This window comes from Notechis scutatus, chromosome 11, assembly GCF_049901735.1.
Source record: "Notechis scutatus isolate UNSWTSFEM ecotype Mainland chromosome 11, rNotScu1.2, whole genome shotgun sequence".
Taxonomy (NCBI): domain Eukaryota; kingdom Metazoa; phylum Chordata; class Lepidosauria; order Squamata; family Elapidae; genus Notechis; species Notechis scutatus.
In genome coordinates, this window is record NC_142019.1 from 3675269 (window position 1) to 3695828 (window position 20560).

Genomic DNA, 20560 nt, shown 5'->3' on the forward strand with positions numbered 1-20560 from the left:
CCATTGCTTCTTGTCCTGCCTTCAGGTGCTTTGGGGAATAGTTTGACTCCTTCTTTAGGGCAGCCCCTCAGGTATTGGAACACTGCTATCATGTCACCCTTAATCGTTCTTTTCTCCAGACTAGCCATAGCCATTTCCTGCAACCGTTTTTTGTATGTTTTTAGCCTCCAGGTCCTAAAAAATCTTAGTTGCTCTTCTCTACTCAAGCCACATGTGATTATTTTCTTCTCCAGACTGTTTCTGGGACTGAGTTTGGCTGAGATTTCCTACCCAAAGGGTCTGTCACAAAGCAGTGAGCCAGTTTGCAGGAAAGAAGGACCTTTCTCTGGGTACTTTTGTGTAACACACTGACTTAGCACTGCACTATGCAGCTTGTGGTTCCCCACCATTCTCAGGAATTTTGAGCAACACCCTTGAACGAGATAGAAATCATTTCTATGCTGAGTAGCTGAACCATTTGTTTAGTAATATCTGCAAGCATTTCCACAAAAGAAATATATATAAAGAAATATATATATATATATATATATATATATATATCATAAATAACATATAAATAAAAGTTTGAAATATAGTATTCTTCCCCCTTTCCCTCTTGAGCTCCATAGGTGTTCTCAGTCTTCTACTAAGAGGGAAATGTTTCTGGAAGTCATCCCAGGGTAGCATCCTCAAGAAAAGCTTTGACCAGGTTTATGAGTGATATTGATTGAAGATTGAAAAAACAGCCAAGATCTTTGTCTTCAGAGTGGATAAGGATACCCAGGAGTTTCTATCCTCAAATTTTGTTATAAAGCCATCGTCCTGCAAGCAAAGAGAAGAAGATTATGAGAACCACTCTGGTCTAATGGTTAAGGTACCTAGCCAGAAACCAGGAGGCAGTAAATTCTAAAGGTAAAGGTAAAAGTTCCCCTCGTACATACGTGCTAGTCATTTCTGGCTCTAGGGTGAAGTGCTCATCTCTGTTACAAAGCCGAAGAGCCAGCACTGTCCAAAAATGTCTCCGTGGTCATGTGGCTGGCATGATTAACGCCGAAGGCGCACAGAACGCTGTTCCCTTCCCACCAAAGTGGTCCCTATTTTTCTACTTGCATTTTTAACATGCTTTCTAACTGCTAGGTTGGCAGAAGCTGGGACAAGTAAAAGGAGCTCACTCCATTACACAGTGCTAGGGATTCAAACCGCCGAACTGCCGACCTTTCTGATCAACAAGCTCAAGCATCTTAGCCACCGAGCCACCGCATCCCTTATTTTTATTTAATTTTACTTATAAATTCAGGCATAAAACGCAACTGGGTGACTTTGAGCCAGTCCCTTTCTCTCAGCCCAACCCACCTCACAGGGTTGTTGTGGGGAAAAGAAGAGGAAGAAGGAGTACAGGTAGTCCTCAACAATAGTTCATTTAGTGACCGTGCAAACAACGGCACTGAAAAATGTGACTTATGACCATTTTTCACAGTTGAGACCTTTGCAGCATCCGCTTGATCATGAAATCAAGATTCAGATGCTTGGCAACTGCTTCATAATTATGACCTTCCCTGTGTCCCAGGATCATGTGATCAGCTTTTGTGACCTTCTGATTAGCAAAGTCAATATGGGGAAACCAGATTCACTTAACAACCAGGTTACTAACTTATCCACTGCAGTGATTCACTTAGCAACTGTGGTAAGAGTGGTCGTAAAATGGGGCAAAACTCATTTAACAAATGTCTCCACAACAAATTTTGGCTCAATTGCAGTCGTAAGTCGAGGACTACCTGTATTAGGCATGTTCATCACCTTGAGTTAGTTATAAAAGATAATAAAGATAGGATGAAAATAAAAAAATAAAAAAAATACATTACACGCAACTTGCAGTGAATAAAATCACTCCCTGGGGGGGAAAATGTCTGATTATCCTGGGTGCACTCAAAGTATTGGATATGTTCACTGCCTTGAGTTATTTGTACAAAAAATAAAGGTGAGATATAAATAAATAGTGGCACAGTTGTTGAGATCTGAAGTGGTGTTCATAGTGCATAAAACCATGCTTGGCCTTCACCTACTGTTTGTGTGAACCCAGGTGTTGTGGCTTGCAAATCACACAACATTTGGATCTCCTTGCTAAGTGTCATGTGGTGAGCTATGGTGCTGGGGCCAAGCTTCCTGTGAAAATAATAACTTTAAATATTTCAAATGAGCTGTAAAAATGAGCCTCATCAGATGAGATCTCTTCTCACAAGGGTTCAAGCCACTGTTTGTTACGTGTTAATGCATGCCTTTTTCGTTTTTTACAAAATTGCAGTGTTATTTCGATTTTGGAGATTTATTGCTGCCATCTGGTGGATTTGGAGGTATAACACTGCCCTCAAGAGTGAACAAAAAAACAACAACCCACCAAGCTTGCAATTGTTAAAAAAGCATACATGCATTACATATATATCTTCTTGCTGGAGTAGATAGACATAGAGATAGAGATGATATAGATAAAGATATATAAATATAGATATTTTAGAAATATAGAGTTGGATATATATTTACTCCAACAAGAAGAATCTGAAAGAGCCAAAGAAATTGCTGGCAGAATCAGAAAACAGGCAACTGCCTAAGTTCATAAAACATAGAATAACAGAGTTGGAAGGGACCTTGGAGGTCTTCTAGTCCAACCCCCTGCTTGAACAAAAGACCCTATACCATTTCAAACAAGTGGCTGTCCAATCCCTCCAGTGATGAAGCATCCACAACTTCTGGAGAGAGAAAAAGCCATTTCACTGATTGATCATTCTCCCTAAGGAAGAAAATTTCTCCTTGGTTCTAAGTTGCTTCTCTCTTTGATTAGTTTCCGCCCATTGTCTCTTGCCTTGCCCTCAGGTGCTTTGGAGAATAGCTTGACACCCTCTTCTCTGGGGCAGTCCCTCAAATATTGGAACACTGCTATCATGTCTCCCCTAGTCCTTCTTTCATAGACATAACCAATTCCTATAATTGTCTTAGCCTCCAGCTCCCTAATCATTTTTGTTGCTGTTCTCTGCACTGAGTCTCAACATCTTTTTTTATATCATGGTGACCAGAAGTGAACACAATATTCCAAGTGTGGTCTTACTTTGTAACACCGTACTAGAACGTCACTGAACATATAGCGTTGGCTTTTTTGGCATACTGTTCACACAATACTCTGTCCAGATCAACTAAAGACCCAGCTGATGTGACATTGCACATTAAATTTTGTTAAGTACTGAATGTGGTTAAGTCTTATTTGGACCTTAATAGTATAACATAAGGCCAGTTCTTTTGGTTATTAGTTTGGCTCAGTATATTGCCTGAAGCCAAGCTGACCACAATAAACGAGGTGCAATGTATTGCAGTCTGGCTCAAATGATTTGGGAGAAATATGCCCTCAGTTGCCATTTCTAATTTTGTAGAAATGGAATGGAAACTCCAGTGGAAAAACACAGTATGCTTTAGATGTAAATGTGGCTCTCAGAAACACCCACCAAGAAATCTCCCTGCAGATCAAGATTAATAGGGGAACAGTCATATACAGGAATAGAGAATTGTTATAATTCCCTGAAAGGAAGATTAGGGGTTTTCCCCAAACATCAAAGTGAAAAAGCCACCTTAGATTTGCAAAGAATACAGAAAGGAGCCCTTTTTCTATTTGATTTAGCCTTGGGGAATTCTGATTTCTTAAATGCAGGATCATTTTTCTTTTCCTTGAGTACAGTGTGTGTCCTTGAAATAATGGGGGAGGAGTCCTTTTCTGAAAGATCCCAGCAAGGCTGCAGTTAATTGGGAATCAATATTTTCAGGATTACATTGTAGGTTGCCAATATCATACTTGTTGCCATGTTTCATAGGAACACAAACAAACCAGGCATTTTGCAAGTTCCTGTTCCCCTAAAGAAAGGGAATATGCTACTGTGTGCCCTCTTTCTTCTGCTATAGAAAGTTTCTTTTGCTGTGTTTCCAGGCAAATAATTAGCAAACATAAAAACTCAAAGCAGGCAAGCCAGAGTTTGATTTAATATATAACTTGTTTCCTGTTAACTGCCTGGAAGACTGTATTAAAACTAAAAGAAATGAGGGATAGATACTGCAGATAGATAGTATTTTAATAAATGCCAATTTACCCATCCAAAAATAAAATTCCACTGAATTCCATAGTATTATTACCACACTATTGAATTTTTCTGATCTTTAGGAATAATCTTCCCCCAATTGCATAAAAATAAACTTTTTGAACTCTTTGAGAGTGAAAGTTCTACTGGGTTATACTATTGAGTTGTACTTTATAAGACAACATTTACTAGAATATTCATTCAAATCCTCGTCACTAATGTGAGTTTTCCATTTCAACATGCAAGTAGATTTACATATGTCTTTTATATTTATTCTGAGTTTATTTATGGATACAATATACAACACTACTGATGTAAGGTTTAAGCAAACAACCTTAGACGTTGAAAGCACAAAGATTCAGTATTAAATCAATAAAAGATGTGTTGCATTATTGTGAGCTGTTAAATTAATATCCAGTTCTGTGAGCTTTTGGTCTTGTGTTTTGCATGAAAAATTAGTGAAGCTAAAAGGCAAACACTGAAGGCAAAAGAAGAGGACGGCAGAGGATGAGATGTTAGATAATGTCATTGATGCAATAAGTTTGAGCTTGGGCAGATTCAGAGAGACAGCAGAGGAGGGGGAGGGGGGCTTGGCTGGCATGTTGTGGCCCATGGAGTCACAAAGAGTCAGACACAACTTAGTGACTGAACAACAAAAAGACAAACTCAAGAACTTACCCATCCTCCATTCTCACTGATCCACTTTCCTTTGGTGCTCACAATATAGTCTGTGATGAAATAGGAGATCTGTTTCAAGTTTTCTTTTGCCAAAGGTCCTTGGAGTTTTTTGGCCAGGATTCCACCGAACAGGAATATCGTCAGAATGCGTCCCCAGTTAATTTTCCCATCCGCAAATTCGTTTTCCATCACTTGATTGAAAATGTTGCCAGCTTCTTCTATGGAATGAATCCCCAGTGAGTCCACGTAAGGCCTCAGGTTGCCTTCAACTTCTTTCTGAGCAGAAGATCCGGCTTTACGAAGGACTTCAGCCACTTTGTTTGGGGCCGCTGCCAGCTGAGCCTCTTGACAAATGTATTTCAGGTAATCTTGCACCAAGGTGTTCACATAAAGGAAATTGTAGCTTTCCATTTGAAGAAAAATAACTCTGCAGAGAACAAGAAAAGAAGGACTCGATTCTCAGCAGGGCTTTCAAGAATGTGTCGTCTGTCGCTGGCTAATTCATGAAACAACTTCAACTTTTTCCATCTGAGGGTGGAATTTTCCCTTTTTCAAAGCTTTGTCAATAACCATCATTGTGCATGTAAAACATCCCTATGTAAATCAACATGGCACATGTGATTAGGAAGTGAAACTTTTGTGATCTGAGGGAGGGAAAAATACAGCAGCTGTGTAGCTGAGCCTTCTAACATGATTCTCAAAATGCAATTAGAGGAAGTGTTGAAAACCCTACTATATCAAATAAAATATAAAATAAAGCCTGGCTTAAGGTTACCAAATCTAGGAGGCTTATACTGATACAATACCGTGTGTTGGATAATATTTCAACATTTCACTAACATACTTGGAACATGCAAACCCTCACTGTTGGGTTTTTTGCTTCTTGTTATGTCAAGATTTTAGCGTCAGGACTTCTTTGATCTTTTTAGATGTCATTTAGTTTCTATGAGATATGGATTTTTTTCTATGCCAAGCATAGCTGAGAACATATGTGACTCTTGTAAGTATTGCTATTAATCGGTACATATCCATGTGGTAGTTATTTAAGAATGGAAAATGGGTAGTTCCCCCAAATCAAGGAATATCAACTCAGACAGTCAAACAATAAACAACAGCCTAATCCAGGAAACATCAAGAACTCTCCAATCAACACTGGCAGGGCAAGCCATGAGTATATAAACAGAGAGCACACTTCTTCTAGCACTGATGATAGTACCTAGTTGGGTAATGAAATGTCTGCAAGATATCTAAAGATCATCATTCTAGAACAGTGGTTGGCAACCAGTGGGCCGGGGACCACTGGTGGTCCGTGAGAAAATTTTGGTGGTCCGCAGAGAAATGTCACCCCCACAGAGACTCATTTCTGGCAGTGTTTGGGGGAGAGAAAGAAAGACTTCTGCTGCTTTCCTTGCATGAAGCCAAAAGTCAGTCTGTCAGTCTCTCTCTCTCTCTCCCCCTGAGAATGGAGCTGGAGACGGTATTCTGTGATCTCAAATAAAGAATGATCGATCGGTAGGAAAACGGGGTGGTGAATTTTCCTGCAGATTTTTTTTTTGATTTTCCCAGGGTCTCTGCTGCTTTCTGCAGAGACCCTGGGAAAACGCCAGCAAGCCACCATCAATCAAAATTCATATTAGTGGTCCGTGGGATTTAAAATTATGAGTTTGGTGGTCCCTGACGACCAAAAGGTTGGCGACCCCTGTTCTAGAATATCAGTAGCCCTATTTCTAATCCCCTTTTTACTTTCTTCTTTATAGGGAGAGTTAGAGAGCTCTCACCCAAGGCTGCGATAACTTTGTTGAAGGCCTTTAAAAATTTGTGGAAAGGCTGCCGGTTTCCCTGCCTGGCTTGCAGCTCTCTGGAACAAAGTTGGGCTAAGCCCCAAAAATAATGCACCTCCGTGTTTTGTGAAAAAGGAATGAATGTGCACGTATATAAAGGATTGCCCCTTTAAAAACCTTTCCAGTATCTTTAACTTTTGCCCAAAAGGCAATGGAACTTTTTGTTCTTTCTCACTTTGACACGATCAAACCCAAACACCCTTTCTAGTACATATAATTTGATGATTTAATGCCACCGGGGAAGTCCTGGCTTGTCAGAGAGGTAATAGAATAAATTTATGACAATGGTTCTGTATTCATTAGATAAGTGGGTTGCATCCTGTGCTGGAAAAAAGCTGAAATAACAAGAAGTTGGAAATTCCCAATCTTCCCATTTCATAGCTGCTGTTCCCTTAGCAGTCCCATCCTCTGTTTGCTGAAACATCTACTGGAGACTTTGTGTCAATTGAATCAATAAGCTGTTGCTCCTGCTGAATTAAGACAGACACACACACACACACACACACACACACACACACACACACACGCCAGAAACCATTACAGAGGAACAAAGTCCAAGAACCATGTTCAGAGATGGTTATGACGTTACCCAGATGGTGATGTCAGTAATGTAGGAGCTTGCAAGAGCCCTGGTGACGCAGTGGTTAGAATGCAGCATTGCAGAGTGACTCTGCCCACAGCCAGGAGTTTGATTCTGACTGGCTCAAGGTTGACTCAGCCTTCCATCCTTCCAAGTGAGGACCCAGGTTGTTGGGGGCAAATAGGCTGACACTGTAAACCACTTAGAGATGGCTGTAAAAGCACTGTGAAGCGATGTATAAGTCTAAGGGCTATTGCTAAGTGGGAAGGAAGGAGGGAAAATAGGAAGATGAAGGAAGGAAGGAAGGAAGGAAGGAAGGAAGGAAGGGAGGAAGGGAGGAAGGGAGGGAGGGACGTGGTGGTGCAGTGGTTAGAATGCAGTACTGCAGAATAAATCTACCGACTACCAGCAGCTCGATTCTGAATGGCTTAAGGTTGACTCAGCCTTCCATCCTTCCAAGGTCAGTAAAATGAGGACCCAGATTGTTGGGGGCAAGAGGCTGACTCTGTAAACCACTTAGAGAGGGCTGTAAAGCATGGTGAAGCACTACATACATCTAAGTGCTATTGCTAAATGTAAACGGAAGGGAGGGAGGGAGGGAGGGAGGGAGAGAGGAAGGAAGGAAGGAAGGAAGGAAGGAAGGAAGGAAGGAAGGAAGGAAGGAAGGAAGGAAGGAAGGAAGATGAAGGAAGAGCCATGGTGGTGCAGTGGTTAGAATGCAGTACTACAGGATAACTATGCCAACTACCAGCAGTTCGATTCTGAACAGCTCAAGGTCGACTCAGCCTTCCATTTTTCAGAGGTCGGTAAAATGAAGAGCCAGATTATTGTGGGCAAGATGCTGACTCTGTAAATTGCTTAGTGAGGACTGTAAAGCACTATGGAACTGTACATAAGTCTAAGTGCTATTGCTATTGCATCACAAACCTGGGGATCATCGAGTAAATGCAAAGTAATAAATATTCCTAATTAAAGAAGGGACCCTAAAGGACCATTAAGCTCAGAGCTTAGAGTTATTAACTGCCTTTCCAGTTATGCTCATACCTTCAAGTTTAGTAAACTACCCTTAAGGTTTACAAAGTGCAATCAGCCATTACACCGAGGTGTAATATTTATTATTTGTTTGTTTGTTTGTTTGTCAAACATGTACAAGATAACAAGTATAGGCATGAACATAAACAGGAACAAAGGAAGTAAATACAGATACATGGGGACAGTAAAACAGGGACGGTAGGCACGCTGATGAGCTTATGCATGCCCCCTTTAAGGACCTCTTAGGAACTGGGTGAGGTCTATGGTAGACAGTCTGAGGTTGAAGTTGTGAGGGTTTGAGGCTGTAAATATTATGGTGCTGCTTTTTGTTTGTTTGTTTTGTTTTGTTTTTGGGGTTGGCACATAATCATTACTGTCTTGTTATAGAACATTGTACATTTTCAGCCATTGTGGGTATGGCACTGTTTACAGCTTAATTAAAGTTGTGCTTTAGTCTACAAACCACAATTAAACAAAACCAGGTTATTGAATATTGCATTTGTGATTGAGATAAGTTTTGGTTCAGGCATACTTTTACCATAATAATAATGGTACTGGGGGGAAGCATCTGTAATTACTAGCATATGTGCCTGGTTCATCTGCCTGACTTTGCAAGATCTAGGCTGTTCTTGCATTCGCAGAATATACAGTATATCTGATAGATATTTCAAGCAAATAAGGATTTTGGCAGCTCTATTCTGGTTATGCTGCAGGAGACTGCCACCTAGCAGCAAATGATAAATTTTCAAGCCAGCGAGAGACACTGCCTCTAAGAGTAACAAATGTCATTTTTAAAAACAGGGTACGATGGGGCGATGAACCAAAACATAAGGAGAAAGGAAACACAGTTTTGCAAGGGAAGTACTAACACCACTCTATAAAGCCTTAGTAAGACCACACCTAGAGTACTGCATCCAGTTTTGTTCACCACATTATAAAAAAGATGCTAAAACTCTAGAAAAAGTACAGAGAAGAGCAACCAGGATGATTAGGGGACTGGAGGCTAAAACATACAATGAAAGATTGCAGGAACTGGGCTTGGCTAGTCTAGTGAAGAGAAGGACCAGGGGAGACATGATAGTAATGTTCCAATATTTGAGGGGCTGCCATAGAGAGGAAGGGGTCAATCTATTCTCCAAGGCACCTGAAGGCCAGACAAGCAATAATGGATGGAAACTGAACAAGGAGAGATTCAACCTGGACATAAGGAGAAACTTTCTGACAGTGAGAACAATCAACCAATGGAACAGAAGTTGCCCTTGAAAGTTGTGGAAACTTGAGACTTTCAAGAAAAGACTGGGCTACCATTTGTCAAAAATGGTGTAGGGTCTCCCGCTTGGGCGGGAGGTTGGACTAGATGACCTACAAGGTCCCTTCCAACTCTGATTATCTGTATATCTGCAAACCAGAAAGGTCTTGCCATATGTTTATCGGTTCTTGAGAAACAAGGTAAGCAATTTTCAGTATAAACGGATTTATCACCAAGGAGGCAGAGGTGGTATTCAGCAGGTTCTGACCAGAGAACCGGTAGCGGAAATTTTGAGTAGTTTGGAGAACCGGCCAATCCCACCTCTGACTGGCCCTGCCCCCATCTATTTTCTGCCTCCCATTGAGTCCCAGCTGATCGGCTGTGTCTTCTTTCGTTGCCCTGCACAGGAGAACAGAGCTGAAAAGCAGGTTAGTGGGATGGGGAGGGAATGGGATCTTGCAATAACCTTCCCCTGCCACACCCACCAAGCCCACATAACTGGTAGTAAAATTTTTTGAATCCCACCACTGCAAGGAGGCCTATCTCCAGTATCCCCTCCCCAGTCTCTTCAGTCAGTTTACATAAGAAATGAGGACTGAAAATCACCAGCTACCAAAATGGTTTAAGTTCAGTAGCCATGAAGATGAAGAAATGGTGGGTTCATTTTAATTTCATTGCTTCCATACAGATTAAAGCTACCGTTTAAGGGGAATCAGGAACGAAGCATCCTATTAACTTCTGCATGTTGGAATGTAGCGACATATATTCTGGCAACGTTAATGGATGCTCCATTGCTAGCTCCGCTGGGTCTCGTGCGCACAACATTTCACTTAATGATCCTATCTGGATTCCATTTTTTTTTTCTAATAAAAAGAAGAAACAATGATCATTTAAAGCAGACTCTGTACTGGGATTCTCATTTAACAGTCAAACAAACTAATAACAATTGGGTACACCAAGTCTCCTCCTCCATTCAGACAAGCATTTCACAAAAATTTCTGGAGAGGTGAGATCAGCAAGTGGAGAACAGAACAGGCTGAGTTCAGGCAAAGTGTCAAACCGTAGTTAAACCAACTACTGAATAAATGTTACGGTCTTTAACAGGGATGGGCTTCAAAAATTTTAGCAAAGGGTTCTCTGCCCAGTTGCTGGGTGGGTGTGCCAATGGTGGGTGTGGCCTAGTTGGCCTCCTGCACCATGGTGGGGTGGGGCTGTTTTTGCCCTCCCCAAGATCCGGAGGCTTTCCTTGAGCCTCTGGGAAGGACAAAAAGGGCCTCCCTGGGCTCCGTAAGCTCTCTGGAAGCCGGAAACGGGCCCATTTCTGGCCCATTTTTTGCCCTCCCTGAGCCTCCGTGTGCACCCTGCACTTACGTGCATCCAAAACGCGCCACGTGGGGACTCCTGGGAGGGGGGAGTGGGCAGAGCCAGCCAGGAGTGGGATTTGGGGGTTCTCCAAACTGCACAGAATCTTAGCTAGGAGCTCTCCCGAACCCCTGCCAACCCCCAGCAGCCCAACCCTGGTCTTTAAACCTCTGTAGGGCACCAGATCAAGCTGCTTGTGGGACCATCAGACCTGATAGGGAGGGTGTATTCTGGATCTCGTCCAGTGGTGGGGTTCAAATTTTTTTACTACCGGTTCTGTGGGCGTGGCTTGGTGGGCGTGGCAGGGGAAAGATAGTGTAAAATCTCCAGTCAGAGGTGGTATTTGCCGGTTCTCCAAACTACTCACATTTTCTGCTACCGGTTCTCCAGAACTGGTCAGAACCTGCTGAATACCACCTCTGTTGGGGCAGGAGATGAACTTGGTGGCCTAAATGTCCCCTTTCCATTCTATATTACGTTTTATTATATTGCAACACCAATGGCTGATGTATTGTTCCTTTTCTGGAACAATATGCTTCCTTCTCTGTTTCTCAATATTGTTAGCGATCAACATCACTCTACAGATGCCAATGCAATCAAAGGCACACTGACTCACCTTCCCGCAGACTTAAGCAAGATCAGGGCTTACAACTTGTACAACACCTTTAAGTGACTAGCCGGGGTGACTCTCTTTTTGCATTTTTGGGAGAGCAGGTGGATCTGCTGTTTCTCAATTCACTTTGAGCCATGCAACTGTCTTGTGGGCATCATGATTCTTCCAAAAGCTCAGGAAGTGGACAGAAACCAATTCTTTCTTCACTGCTGGATGCTTTGTTGTTATTTTTTTTTCTTTTAAGGAAGAAGGATGAAATCCTATCTTTTGGGTTGTTGTTGTTGTTGTTTACAATGCATAAGCGCACCAACGTGCCTACCGTCCCTGTCCTATTGTTTCTCTTATTCTTTTATTTTTCTTATATGTACCCATTTCATGTATTCACAACTATGTATACATTTATACTTATTATCTTGTAAACAATTGGCAAATCAAATAAATAAAAAAATAAATAAATCTGGTTCAGTTCCAAGCTGGGTGACAACTCTAAAAAGACCGGCATGTTAACGCTCAATAAATCCTTTTTAAGTTTTGGAAGTGTGGCTCGAGACTCATGATTTAAATGGGGGTAACTGCCAGAATCCTGACACTGAGAGAAAGACACTGGAAACATGGAGGCTGATTGGAAAGATGGTTTAATGATGAAGCAGAACCACCAAGCACGTGTGATTCTGGACAGCTGACCACATGCAGTTGAGAATGAGGGGTACTTATACCTTCTCTTGGGCTTTGCACTTGAACTTCCTGCTCCTGTGCAAGAACATGTATTCTATTGGCTGTTGTAGGGGTCATAGATGGCTCTGTAGGTTGTCTGGGCTCTCAGGTTTGGTTGAAATTTGGACTCTGATGCAATGTCCTTAGGAGATTCTGCAATGGAGTGAGATCTGCTACTAGTGGGTTAATCCTATTATGTCCTAGAGCAGCGGTCTCCAATCTTGGCAACTTTAAGACTTGTGGACGTCAACTCCCAGAGTTCTTCAGCCAGCTAAACTGTCTGAGGAACTCTGGGAGTTGATGTCCACAAGTCTTAAAGTTGCCAAGGTCCTAGAGGTTCATGTCTTAATCCCATCGTCCTGGAGCTGAAGATCTTTTGTTTTGTAGATAGGATGGCCCAGTCATTCTTCATGGGCAAAAAGTATCTGCTGGGGGCCATTAAGAAAGGTGGGGGCTGTCTCTTTCTGTCTCCAAGAGTACATTTCTCCATTCCTCCCCCTTGAGGAAATATAATATTCTGCCTTTTTAATATTTCTCAAAATATTTTATTCTTCCAGGAGATTGGGGTCTTCCCTCATCTTTAGAGAAATGTCTTTTTCAAGCTTGGTATAGCAAACCATGGTGGTCTTCCAAAATGTTCAGCAGAGATACCTGGGATTCACTTTATGAGTGCAACTGCTCATTCAAAAGGGGAACAAGAGAAGTTTAGGTGCGGTATGGGGAGGGGTGATGATGAGAGGGTCCATCAGATATGATCCAATGAACTGGGATGATACAGTGAGAGTTTTCCATGCTCAGGAGTTCACTGGGAGGAATAGACTGCTGATCAGTTGTTGTTTCTCTGTAGGCTTGAGAGATCTACAAGCAGTCAAAGCCCATGAATTCCGGCCATGCTTTCAAGCAGAACTGGAAGAGTTGCATGACCAAAAGCCTTGCTCTCTAAAAATACCCATGGAAACCGCTTCTCCCAGGACCCATTTTATGAAATAATGCCACTTTTCAAAGAACTAGATGCCCTTGTGTTGTGGTTCACCAGCAGCAGGTGTGGCCAGCTGAGGTCTCGGAGAGCGAGGACTCAGATGAAGGGCCTGCGTGTGATGCAGGGATGGGGCCAGGACCATCAGAGTGGAGTGTTGCCTTTGGGGCTTATGGAGGCTGGCAGCAGTGATGCAAAGGACCCCAAGGAGCCTGTGCCCAGTGAGCATGCGGGCAGGACTACTCAAAGGAAAGAGCAGCTGCAGCAGCACAGGCGACTTGGGAGTAAGGCTGCAAGGTGATGGCCCCTCCCTTAAGGGATAAAAGCCAGCCCTCAAAGGTGGGATTCTTTGCAGGAAGCAAATAAGTTCTTGCACTTCAAGTCTTGTGGAAGTTCGGACTAATCTGATTTGTGTTTGGAGACTCTTTCTGTTTGAAATATTTCTTAGATAACACTACTAAGAAATATTTCAATCTAGTGTTCTTGGCAGCCTTGCATAACCTTAGCAAGGCTTGTTCTTATCTAGGACAATTAGTTTTAATAGAGTTTTTACTGTGAATGAATGGAATTCACAGAGAAGCATTAAAAAGGTTTTGCTTTTATCTCTGTTTGGTTTTTGTTTGCTTGGAATGAGGCTTAGGTCAGAACACCTTGTGGGTTTCAGAGCTCTGTTGGACAGGCTTCGTTATGCAACCATCTCCTTGATAGTCTTAACTGAGCTTCCAATAACAAACAGTCAGGTCTCTTAGGAAAGCTGGCCCATTGCCATCTATGAAATCAACAGCCTGCATGGGTGTGTGTGTGTGTGCATGAAGTCACTGTTGTGTGACCATTCCAAGTGCAGATGACTAGCTATAAGGGTATGTACTGAGATCGTATCTGAGATATAAGAGAACCCACCCAGAATGTAAAAGTATTCAGATTGCTAACCAGGTTGCTCTTGCAGGTGTGATCTAATAATAATTGTAGAAGATAACAAAACAAAGACCTGTAAATAGAAATAGAATGACTGTGACAAAATAAAACTGAGGTAGCACTAATAGTAATAGGCACCCTGGGTCCAATCCCAAAACAACTGGAGCATCATTTGAATACCATCGGCATTGACAAATTCAACATCGGTCAATTGCAAAAGGCAGCTTTGCTTGGAAGAGTTTACATCCCGCAATAATATCTGTAACACCATTGTTGGGGAAAAAAAATCCGGTCCGGTTCCAATCTGGGGCGAAAGCGCTGGAAATAAAATGGAGGCTGACAGGCTACAAGGAAAGGTTTCTTTGGATTCCAGAAACTTCATTGACAGAAGCCATGTTTCTTGGGTGGCTGACCCCTTGGCTTAGGAAGGGATGGATTTTTATACGGTTCTGAGATGCTCCTAGGGCAGGGGTCTCCAACCTTGGCAACTTTACAACTAGTGGACTTCAACACTGGAAGTTTTTAAAAAGATGTTGATAACCCTTTGTCTGAAGTGGTGTAGGGTTTCCTGGCTAAGCAGGGGGCTGGACTAGAAGACCTCCAAGGTCCCTTCCAACTCTGATATTCTATATTTCTAGTTCTAACTCCCAGAATTCCTCAGCCAGCATATTGAACAGGAGGTTGGACTAGACAACCTACAAGGTCCCTTCCAACTCCGTTATTCTATTCCAAGGGCCTTCAAACTTGGCAAGTTTAAGACTTATAGACTTCGGCTCCCAGAATACCTGAGCTGGCATGACTGGAGGAGGAATTCTGGGAGTTGAAGTCCACAAGTCTTAAAGCTGTCAAGTTCGAAGCCCCCTGTTCTATTCTATTCTACTCAAACATCTGAAAAGCGTTTCTGGAGAAGAAGCATTCCCCTTCCCTTTTGTGAAGAGAGGAGGAGGTGAATAAAGAGGATGAGCTTATGCTGACGTCATAAAGCTCTTGCTGACATCACCCCCCCTGCTGCTTAAAAGGACATTAGTTCACAAGGCAGCCGCAAGAAAGCCAAGAACGTAAAGCTGTCGTGAGGGTAGAAAGATGAAGAGGGAGAAGAGGCGAGGTTATAAGAGGGGGCGTTCTAAAGATTTGATGTCCTCAGATGCCTGACAAACACTTTCTGCCGTCAGCTGTACCATTTGCTCTTAAGGTTTATTTTCCCCCCAGCCCCTCTCACGTTTCTTCAGCAAGTGTGATGTTAAGGATCAACAAGGCCATCTCCATCCATCTAAGTCCTCTCCTCTATGTTCCCTGTATGTTTACCTACGAAGTCCTGCCTGCCATGTCTTGTGAATGGTTGATGTGAGAAAGGTGAGTTTTCTCCTATGGAGATCATCAGCAGATCATCGGTAGAGGAGAAGACAGGTTAAGCTCGGGGAGTGGTCTGCTAGCTCGGGGCCTCACACGTCTCGGTCGTTACGGCTTGTGAAGCAGAGTCAAAGGTTTCATCAAGCACGTTTGTAGCTCAGGGTTGATCTGAGGGCTCCTTGGCGCTCTCTGAGCTTGCTTGTTTTCTTGTGGACGTTTCGTTACCCAATCTAGGTAACATCATTAGTGCTAGTTACCAGGGTTGAGCTGCCAGGGGTTTGTGGGGGTTCGGGAGAACCCCTAGCTAAGATTCTGTGCAGTTTGGAGAACCCCCAAATCCCGCTCCTGGCTGGCCCTGCCCACCCTGCCCCACCCCTCCCAGGTGTCCCCATGCAGCCCGTTTTGGAGGCAGGTAAGTGCAGGGCGTGTGTGGAGGCTTGGGGGGGGGGGGAGAAAACAGGCCTCCCGGAAGTTTGGGAAGTCTGGAAACGGCCCAGTTTCGAGCTTCCAGAGAGCCTCCGGAGCCCAGGGAGGCTGTTTTTGCTCTCCCGGAGGATCGAGAAAAGCCTCTGGAGCCAGGGAATGGCAAAAACGCCTCCTCCGCCGTGATGCAGGAGGTCGACTAGGCCACACCCACCCAGCAACCGGGCACAGAACCCCTTGCTAAAAATTTTTGAAGCCCATCCCTGCTAGTTATCTACTTTGGGTAACGAAACCTCTGTCAGAAAACAAGCAAGCTCAGAGAGCACCAAGGACCCCTCAAGAGTTAAAGGTTTAACATGTCATGTGAACTTAGCCAATGATGGTTTGTTTAAGAAATCATGCTTAAATCAAGCCCTACCTCAACGTGCTACGACAATGCTCAAAGGTCAAATAAGGCAGTCTAAGATAGATCTCTAAATATCCATGAAAGTATGGAATATGCTTAGAATGATTTAGAATTTCTAGTAATTGAATATCTGGATATCCTGCAGTCTGTATATCCTATAATTTAAGAAAATGGCAGAGTTGTGGCTTTCCTCTATATCCTATTGGTTAAGTATGGCAAGCAGCAAAAAGTATTAGTATTTGCAGATGTTAATTTATAGATTAAGTTTCAGATTTAAACATATGTTTCAAACAAGCATTTGTGACCAGGTAATCTAGATGTTTACTAAATGAGGTGACTTAAATTTTTAAGTAACTGAATATGTGAATATCCTATTATTTGAAAAAATGGCAAAGTTGTGGCTTTCCTTCTTCTATAAATTATTGATTATGTATGGCAAGTAGCAAAAAAAGTTGCAGGTGTTAATTTATAGTTTTAGTTTCAGGTTTAAACAAATCAAAGAAAACTTTGTGATGTAGATATTTACTAACTTAGGTGACTTAAAAAGCTTGCTCTCTTTCTCTCTCTCTCTCTCTCTCTTTTAAACTCCAAAACTGTACATGACTTGGATAATTCTGCCAAAAGAAGAAATGTTTTCTGTTTTCTGACAGCAACCGAACTAAGTTTATCCCCCTGTTAAACGGCAATACATTTTCTCATCCTTGATCTTGTGTTGCCTGATTTTGGCGTGGTGAAAATATTGTGACGCTGAAAGAAGTTAAAGCGTATTTAATTTAGGAGATAAAAAAAATCTCCAACCAATTTCAGGATGCAATACAAGAGTTGCTTGACAATGAGATGGGCGGCATATAAATTTAATTCTTCTTCTTCTTTTTCTTCAGCGTTTGTCTCGCGCTCTGGCGAGGTCCGCTAATGTCCTTGAGTACTGCTTCCACGCCTCTCTGTCTGCCACGTAAATAATACATATACACAATGCACAGTATACCCCCTTTTAAAAGGCAAGCCTGCTTCTTGCTAATGCAGGCAGGTGAACCAACCTTCCGAAACCACGTGAAAATCTTATGCAATAACTATTACTAATGTATGCAGAGAGAGACCAGGCTGATAAAATTGCATATATAGGGCAATTTTTGAAAGCGATGCTGTAAAAATCCTGTCTCTTCTGCACCGTTTATGTTTGATGACTTCTACAAAACTCAGCAGTGATGAAAGACCTGAGCCTCAAATTAGCATAGGAAAAAGCATTACATAAAGCCAGTCAGCTTGGCTTTCTCTGCTTGAGAATTTCTCTTCAAAATCTCAACCACTGAAAACTTGAGGAACCCTACTGATTTTTTCCCCCCTACAGGTAGTCCTCATTTAGTGACTCTTCACACTTATGAAGGCAATGAAAAAAGTAACTTTGCGACCAATTTTTGCACTGATCACCTTTGCAGGTCTATAAAACAAAGGAAAGCCTTGTAACAACAAACACACTTGCGGTTTCTCTTCATTTAATGACCAAATGGCTGGTTTCAGTGGTCGTTACCAAACGAGGAAAGCAGGCAGTCCTCAACTTATGACCACAATTGAGCCCAGTATTTATGTTGCTAAGTGAGAAATTTTGTTAAGTGAGTTTTGCCCCGTTTGTGACTTCTCTTGTCTTTGTTTAAAAAATCACTGTGGTTGTAAAATTAGTAAGACGGTTGTTAAGTGAATCTGGCTGCCCCATTGTCAGAAGAATCACAGGACAATGCAACCATCATAAATATGAGCCAGTTGTCAAGCATTTGAATATCAATCATGTGACCTTGGGGATTCTGCAAGGGAGAGAAGTGTGGAAAATGGACATAAGTCACTTTTTTCAGTGCCCTTGTAACTTTGGTCACTAAATGAACTGTTGTAAGTCAAGGACTACCTGTAATTGTAGGGAGAAATGCACATGGAACTGTGTCTAAAAACCCAGAGACCTCCAGCTCTCCTCCCTCAAGGGACCCGTGGTTGAGGCAGGTAAAACACCTCTGTGGAAAAAAAAAAAAAGAGTGCCTTGTTTACAAAGAGGTGGCCAACTATTAAACCACAATCATAAACAGTAATTTGCAAGGGATTACACTGTAATCCTGTACATCTCTATTCAGAAGTAGGCCGCATCAAATTCAAGGACTCTTTCGCCAGCAAGTTAAAAGACATTATGAACTGAATCCAATCCAAATGCTTAAAGACGAGCATCTCAAGGATTTGCAATTCTCTGGCAAGTACCATCATCAGAAAAGGCAGCTTCAATTGCTTGATCACTGAGGTTATATAAACGGCAGAAAACACCCATCAATATTCTGAAGTGCTCGGGTTGCCTTAACTGCACAGCTACCAGCCTGAGTTTAGAAAGTTTTGTTTGTTGATAAACAAGACATCCTAAAAACAACAACTTGGCAAGCAGAGTGTAACTTTGGCCAACTTTGTCTGCAAATGCATTTAAGCTCTTTGTTTGGGCTGTATTGGCTGTGTTGTGTGAACCAAGCCATTTGTGATTTGTAAACCGTGTGATGAATAGCTTTGTGCATTGTGGGGTTTGTCATTGTCATTGACTCGATAAATCATGGTTGGTTTAACCAGGGTGTGAGATGCCACTTGGAATTGCATCAGATCAAATGCATGAAGCAGATTGTGCTTCATGAAAGTCTATGCCTCGGAAACACTTTCTGGGCTTACAAGAAAGTGCAAGAATTCATACCTTAATTCAGTCACCCTCTCTTCTGTTCGAGTTCGGTTCCCAGCCAGAAGAGGCTTATTCGGTCTCATCCCAGCTTCCTTCTTCCCGGCTGCAATGCTCAGCCAATTCCCAGATTGGGCAGGACTACAACTCCCATTTGTTTATACAAGTAGAATGCTGGCGGTCACAGCCCAACCCAAACTTCTGGGCTACCTCGCAGGGTGGGTGTGCACCAGAGGTAGTATTCAGCAGGTTCTGACCAGTTCTGGAGAACCGGCAGTGGAAATTTCGAGTAGTTCAGAGAACTGGCAAATCCCACCTCTGACTGGAGATTTTACAATATCCTTCCCCTGCCACACCCACCAAGCCACGCCCACAGAACCGGTAGTAAAAAAATTTGAATCCTACCACTGGTGTGCACAGACTCCCCACCCTTGCAACGTCCCTGCAGCATCCTTTTTCCTCCAGCAAGTTTGCAAGGGCATCTGATGCTTCCCACCCTCCTCTCTCCAGAAGTTCGCCCTCACATCCTTCCAATCCCCGTTTTGGAATTCGGTATCAATAGGGGAGAAAGAAGAAAGAAAGAGAGAGGGACAGAGAACAAGAGAAAGAGAGAGAGAAAGAATAAGACAGAAAGAAAGGAAGAAAGGAGGGAAGAACGAGAGAAAGAGAGAGAACAAGAGAAAGAGGGAGGAGAAAGAACAAGAAAGAGAGAAAAAGAAAGAGAGAAAGAGAAAGAAGACAGAAAGAAAGGAAGAAAAGAGGGAAGAATGAGAAAGAAAGAGAGAGAGAGAGAACAAGAGAAAGAGAGAGGAGAAAGAACGAGAAAGAGAGAAAAAGAAAGAGAGAAAGAGAAAGAAGACAGAAAGAAAGGAAGAAAGGAGGGAAGAACGAGAGAGAGAGAGAACAAGAGAAAGAGAGAGGAGAAAGAGAGAGAAAGAGAGAAAAAGAGAAAGAGAGAGAAAGAATAAGACAGAAAGAAAGGAAGGAAGAACGAGAGAAAGAGAGAGAGAAAGAACAAGAGAAAGAGAGAGAGAAAGAACTCAAAGTAAACCGCACCAAACTTGATTGCAGGAAATACGACTTCAGCAATAGAGTGGTCAATGTCTGGAATACTCTACCTGACTCAGGTTTCTTCCCCAAATCCCAAAAAATTTAACCTTAGACTGTCTACTATTGACCTCACCCCTTTCCTAAGAGGCCTGTAGGGGGCGTGTATAAGCGCACCAACGTGCCTACCGTCCCTGTCCTATTGTTTCTCTTATTCTTCTTTTATTTTTCTTATATGTACCCATTTCATGTATTCACAACTATGTATACACTTATACTTGTTATCTTGTAAACAATTGGCAAATCAAATAAATAAATAAATAAAACAAGAGAAAGAGAGAGGATAAAGAGAGAAAGAGAAATAATAAGACAGCAAGAAAGGAGGGAAGAACAAGAGAAAGAGAGAGAGGGAGAAAGAGAGAGAAAGAGAAAGAACAAGACAGAAAGAAGGGAAGAAAGGAGAAAAGAATGAGAAAGAGAGAGAACAAGAGAAAGAGAGAGAGAGAAAGAACAAGAAAGAAAGAAGGAAAGAAAGAGACCAGGAAGCGACGGTACCGCCTTCTCCCGGGCGGCACGTGTCCGCTTTCG

The 20560-nt window shown here is 42.4% G+C and overlaps 1 protein-coding gene across 2 annotated transcripts; it reads right to left on the reverse strand.

The window, feature by feature from the left end:
- Positions 1–476: 476 nt before the first annotated feature.
- BCL2A1 (BCL2 related protein A1) lies at positions 477–19629 on the reverse strand. Of its 2 annotated transcripts, XM_087972634.1 has the most exons (3): positions 19331–19629; positions 4773–5199; positions 477–801 (listed from the first exon to the last, which is right to left on the reverse strand). In XM_087972634.1, the coding sequence occupies exons 2-3, from the start codon at positions 5181–5183 to the stop codon at positions 691–693; spliced, it is 522 nt and encodes a 173-aa protein (XP_087828760.1). In that variant the 5' UTR covers positions 5184–5199; positions 19331–19629; the 3' UTR covers positions 477–690. The 2 variants fall into 2 exon arrangements, with proteins under 2 accessions (XP_087828760.1, XP_026532929.1); XM_026677144.2 differs by lacking the exon at positions 19331–19629 and having other exon boundaries at positions 482–801; positions 4773–5373.
- Between the last annotated feature and the right edge of the window lie 931 nt (positions 19630–20560).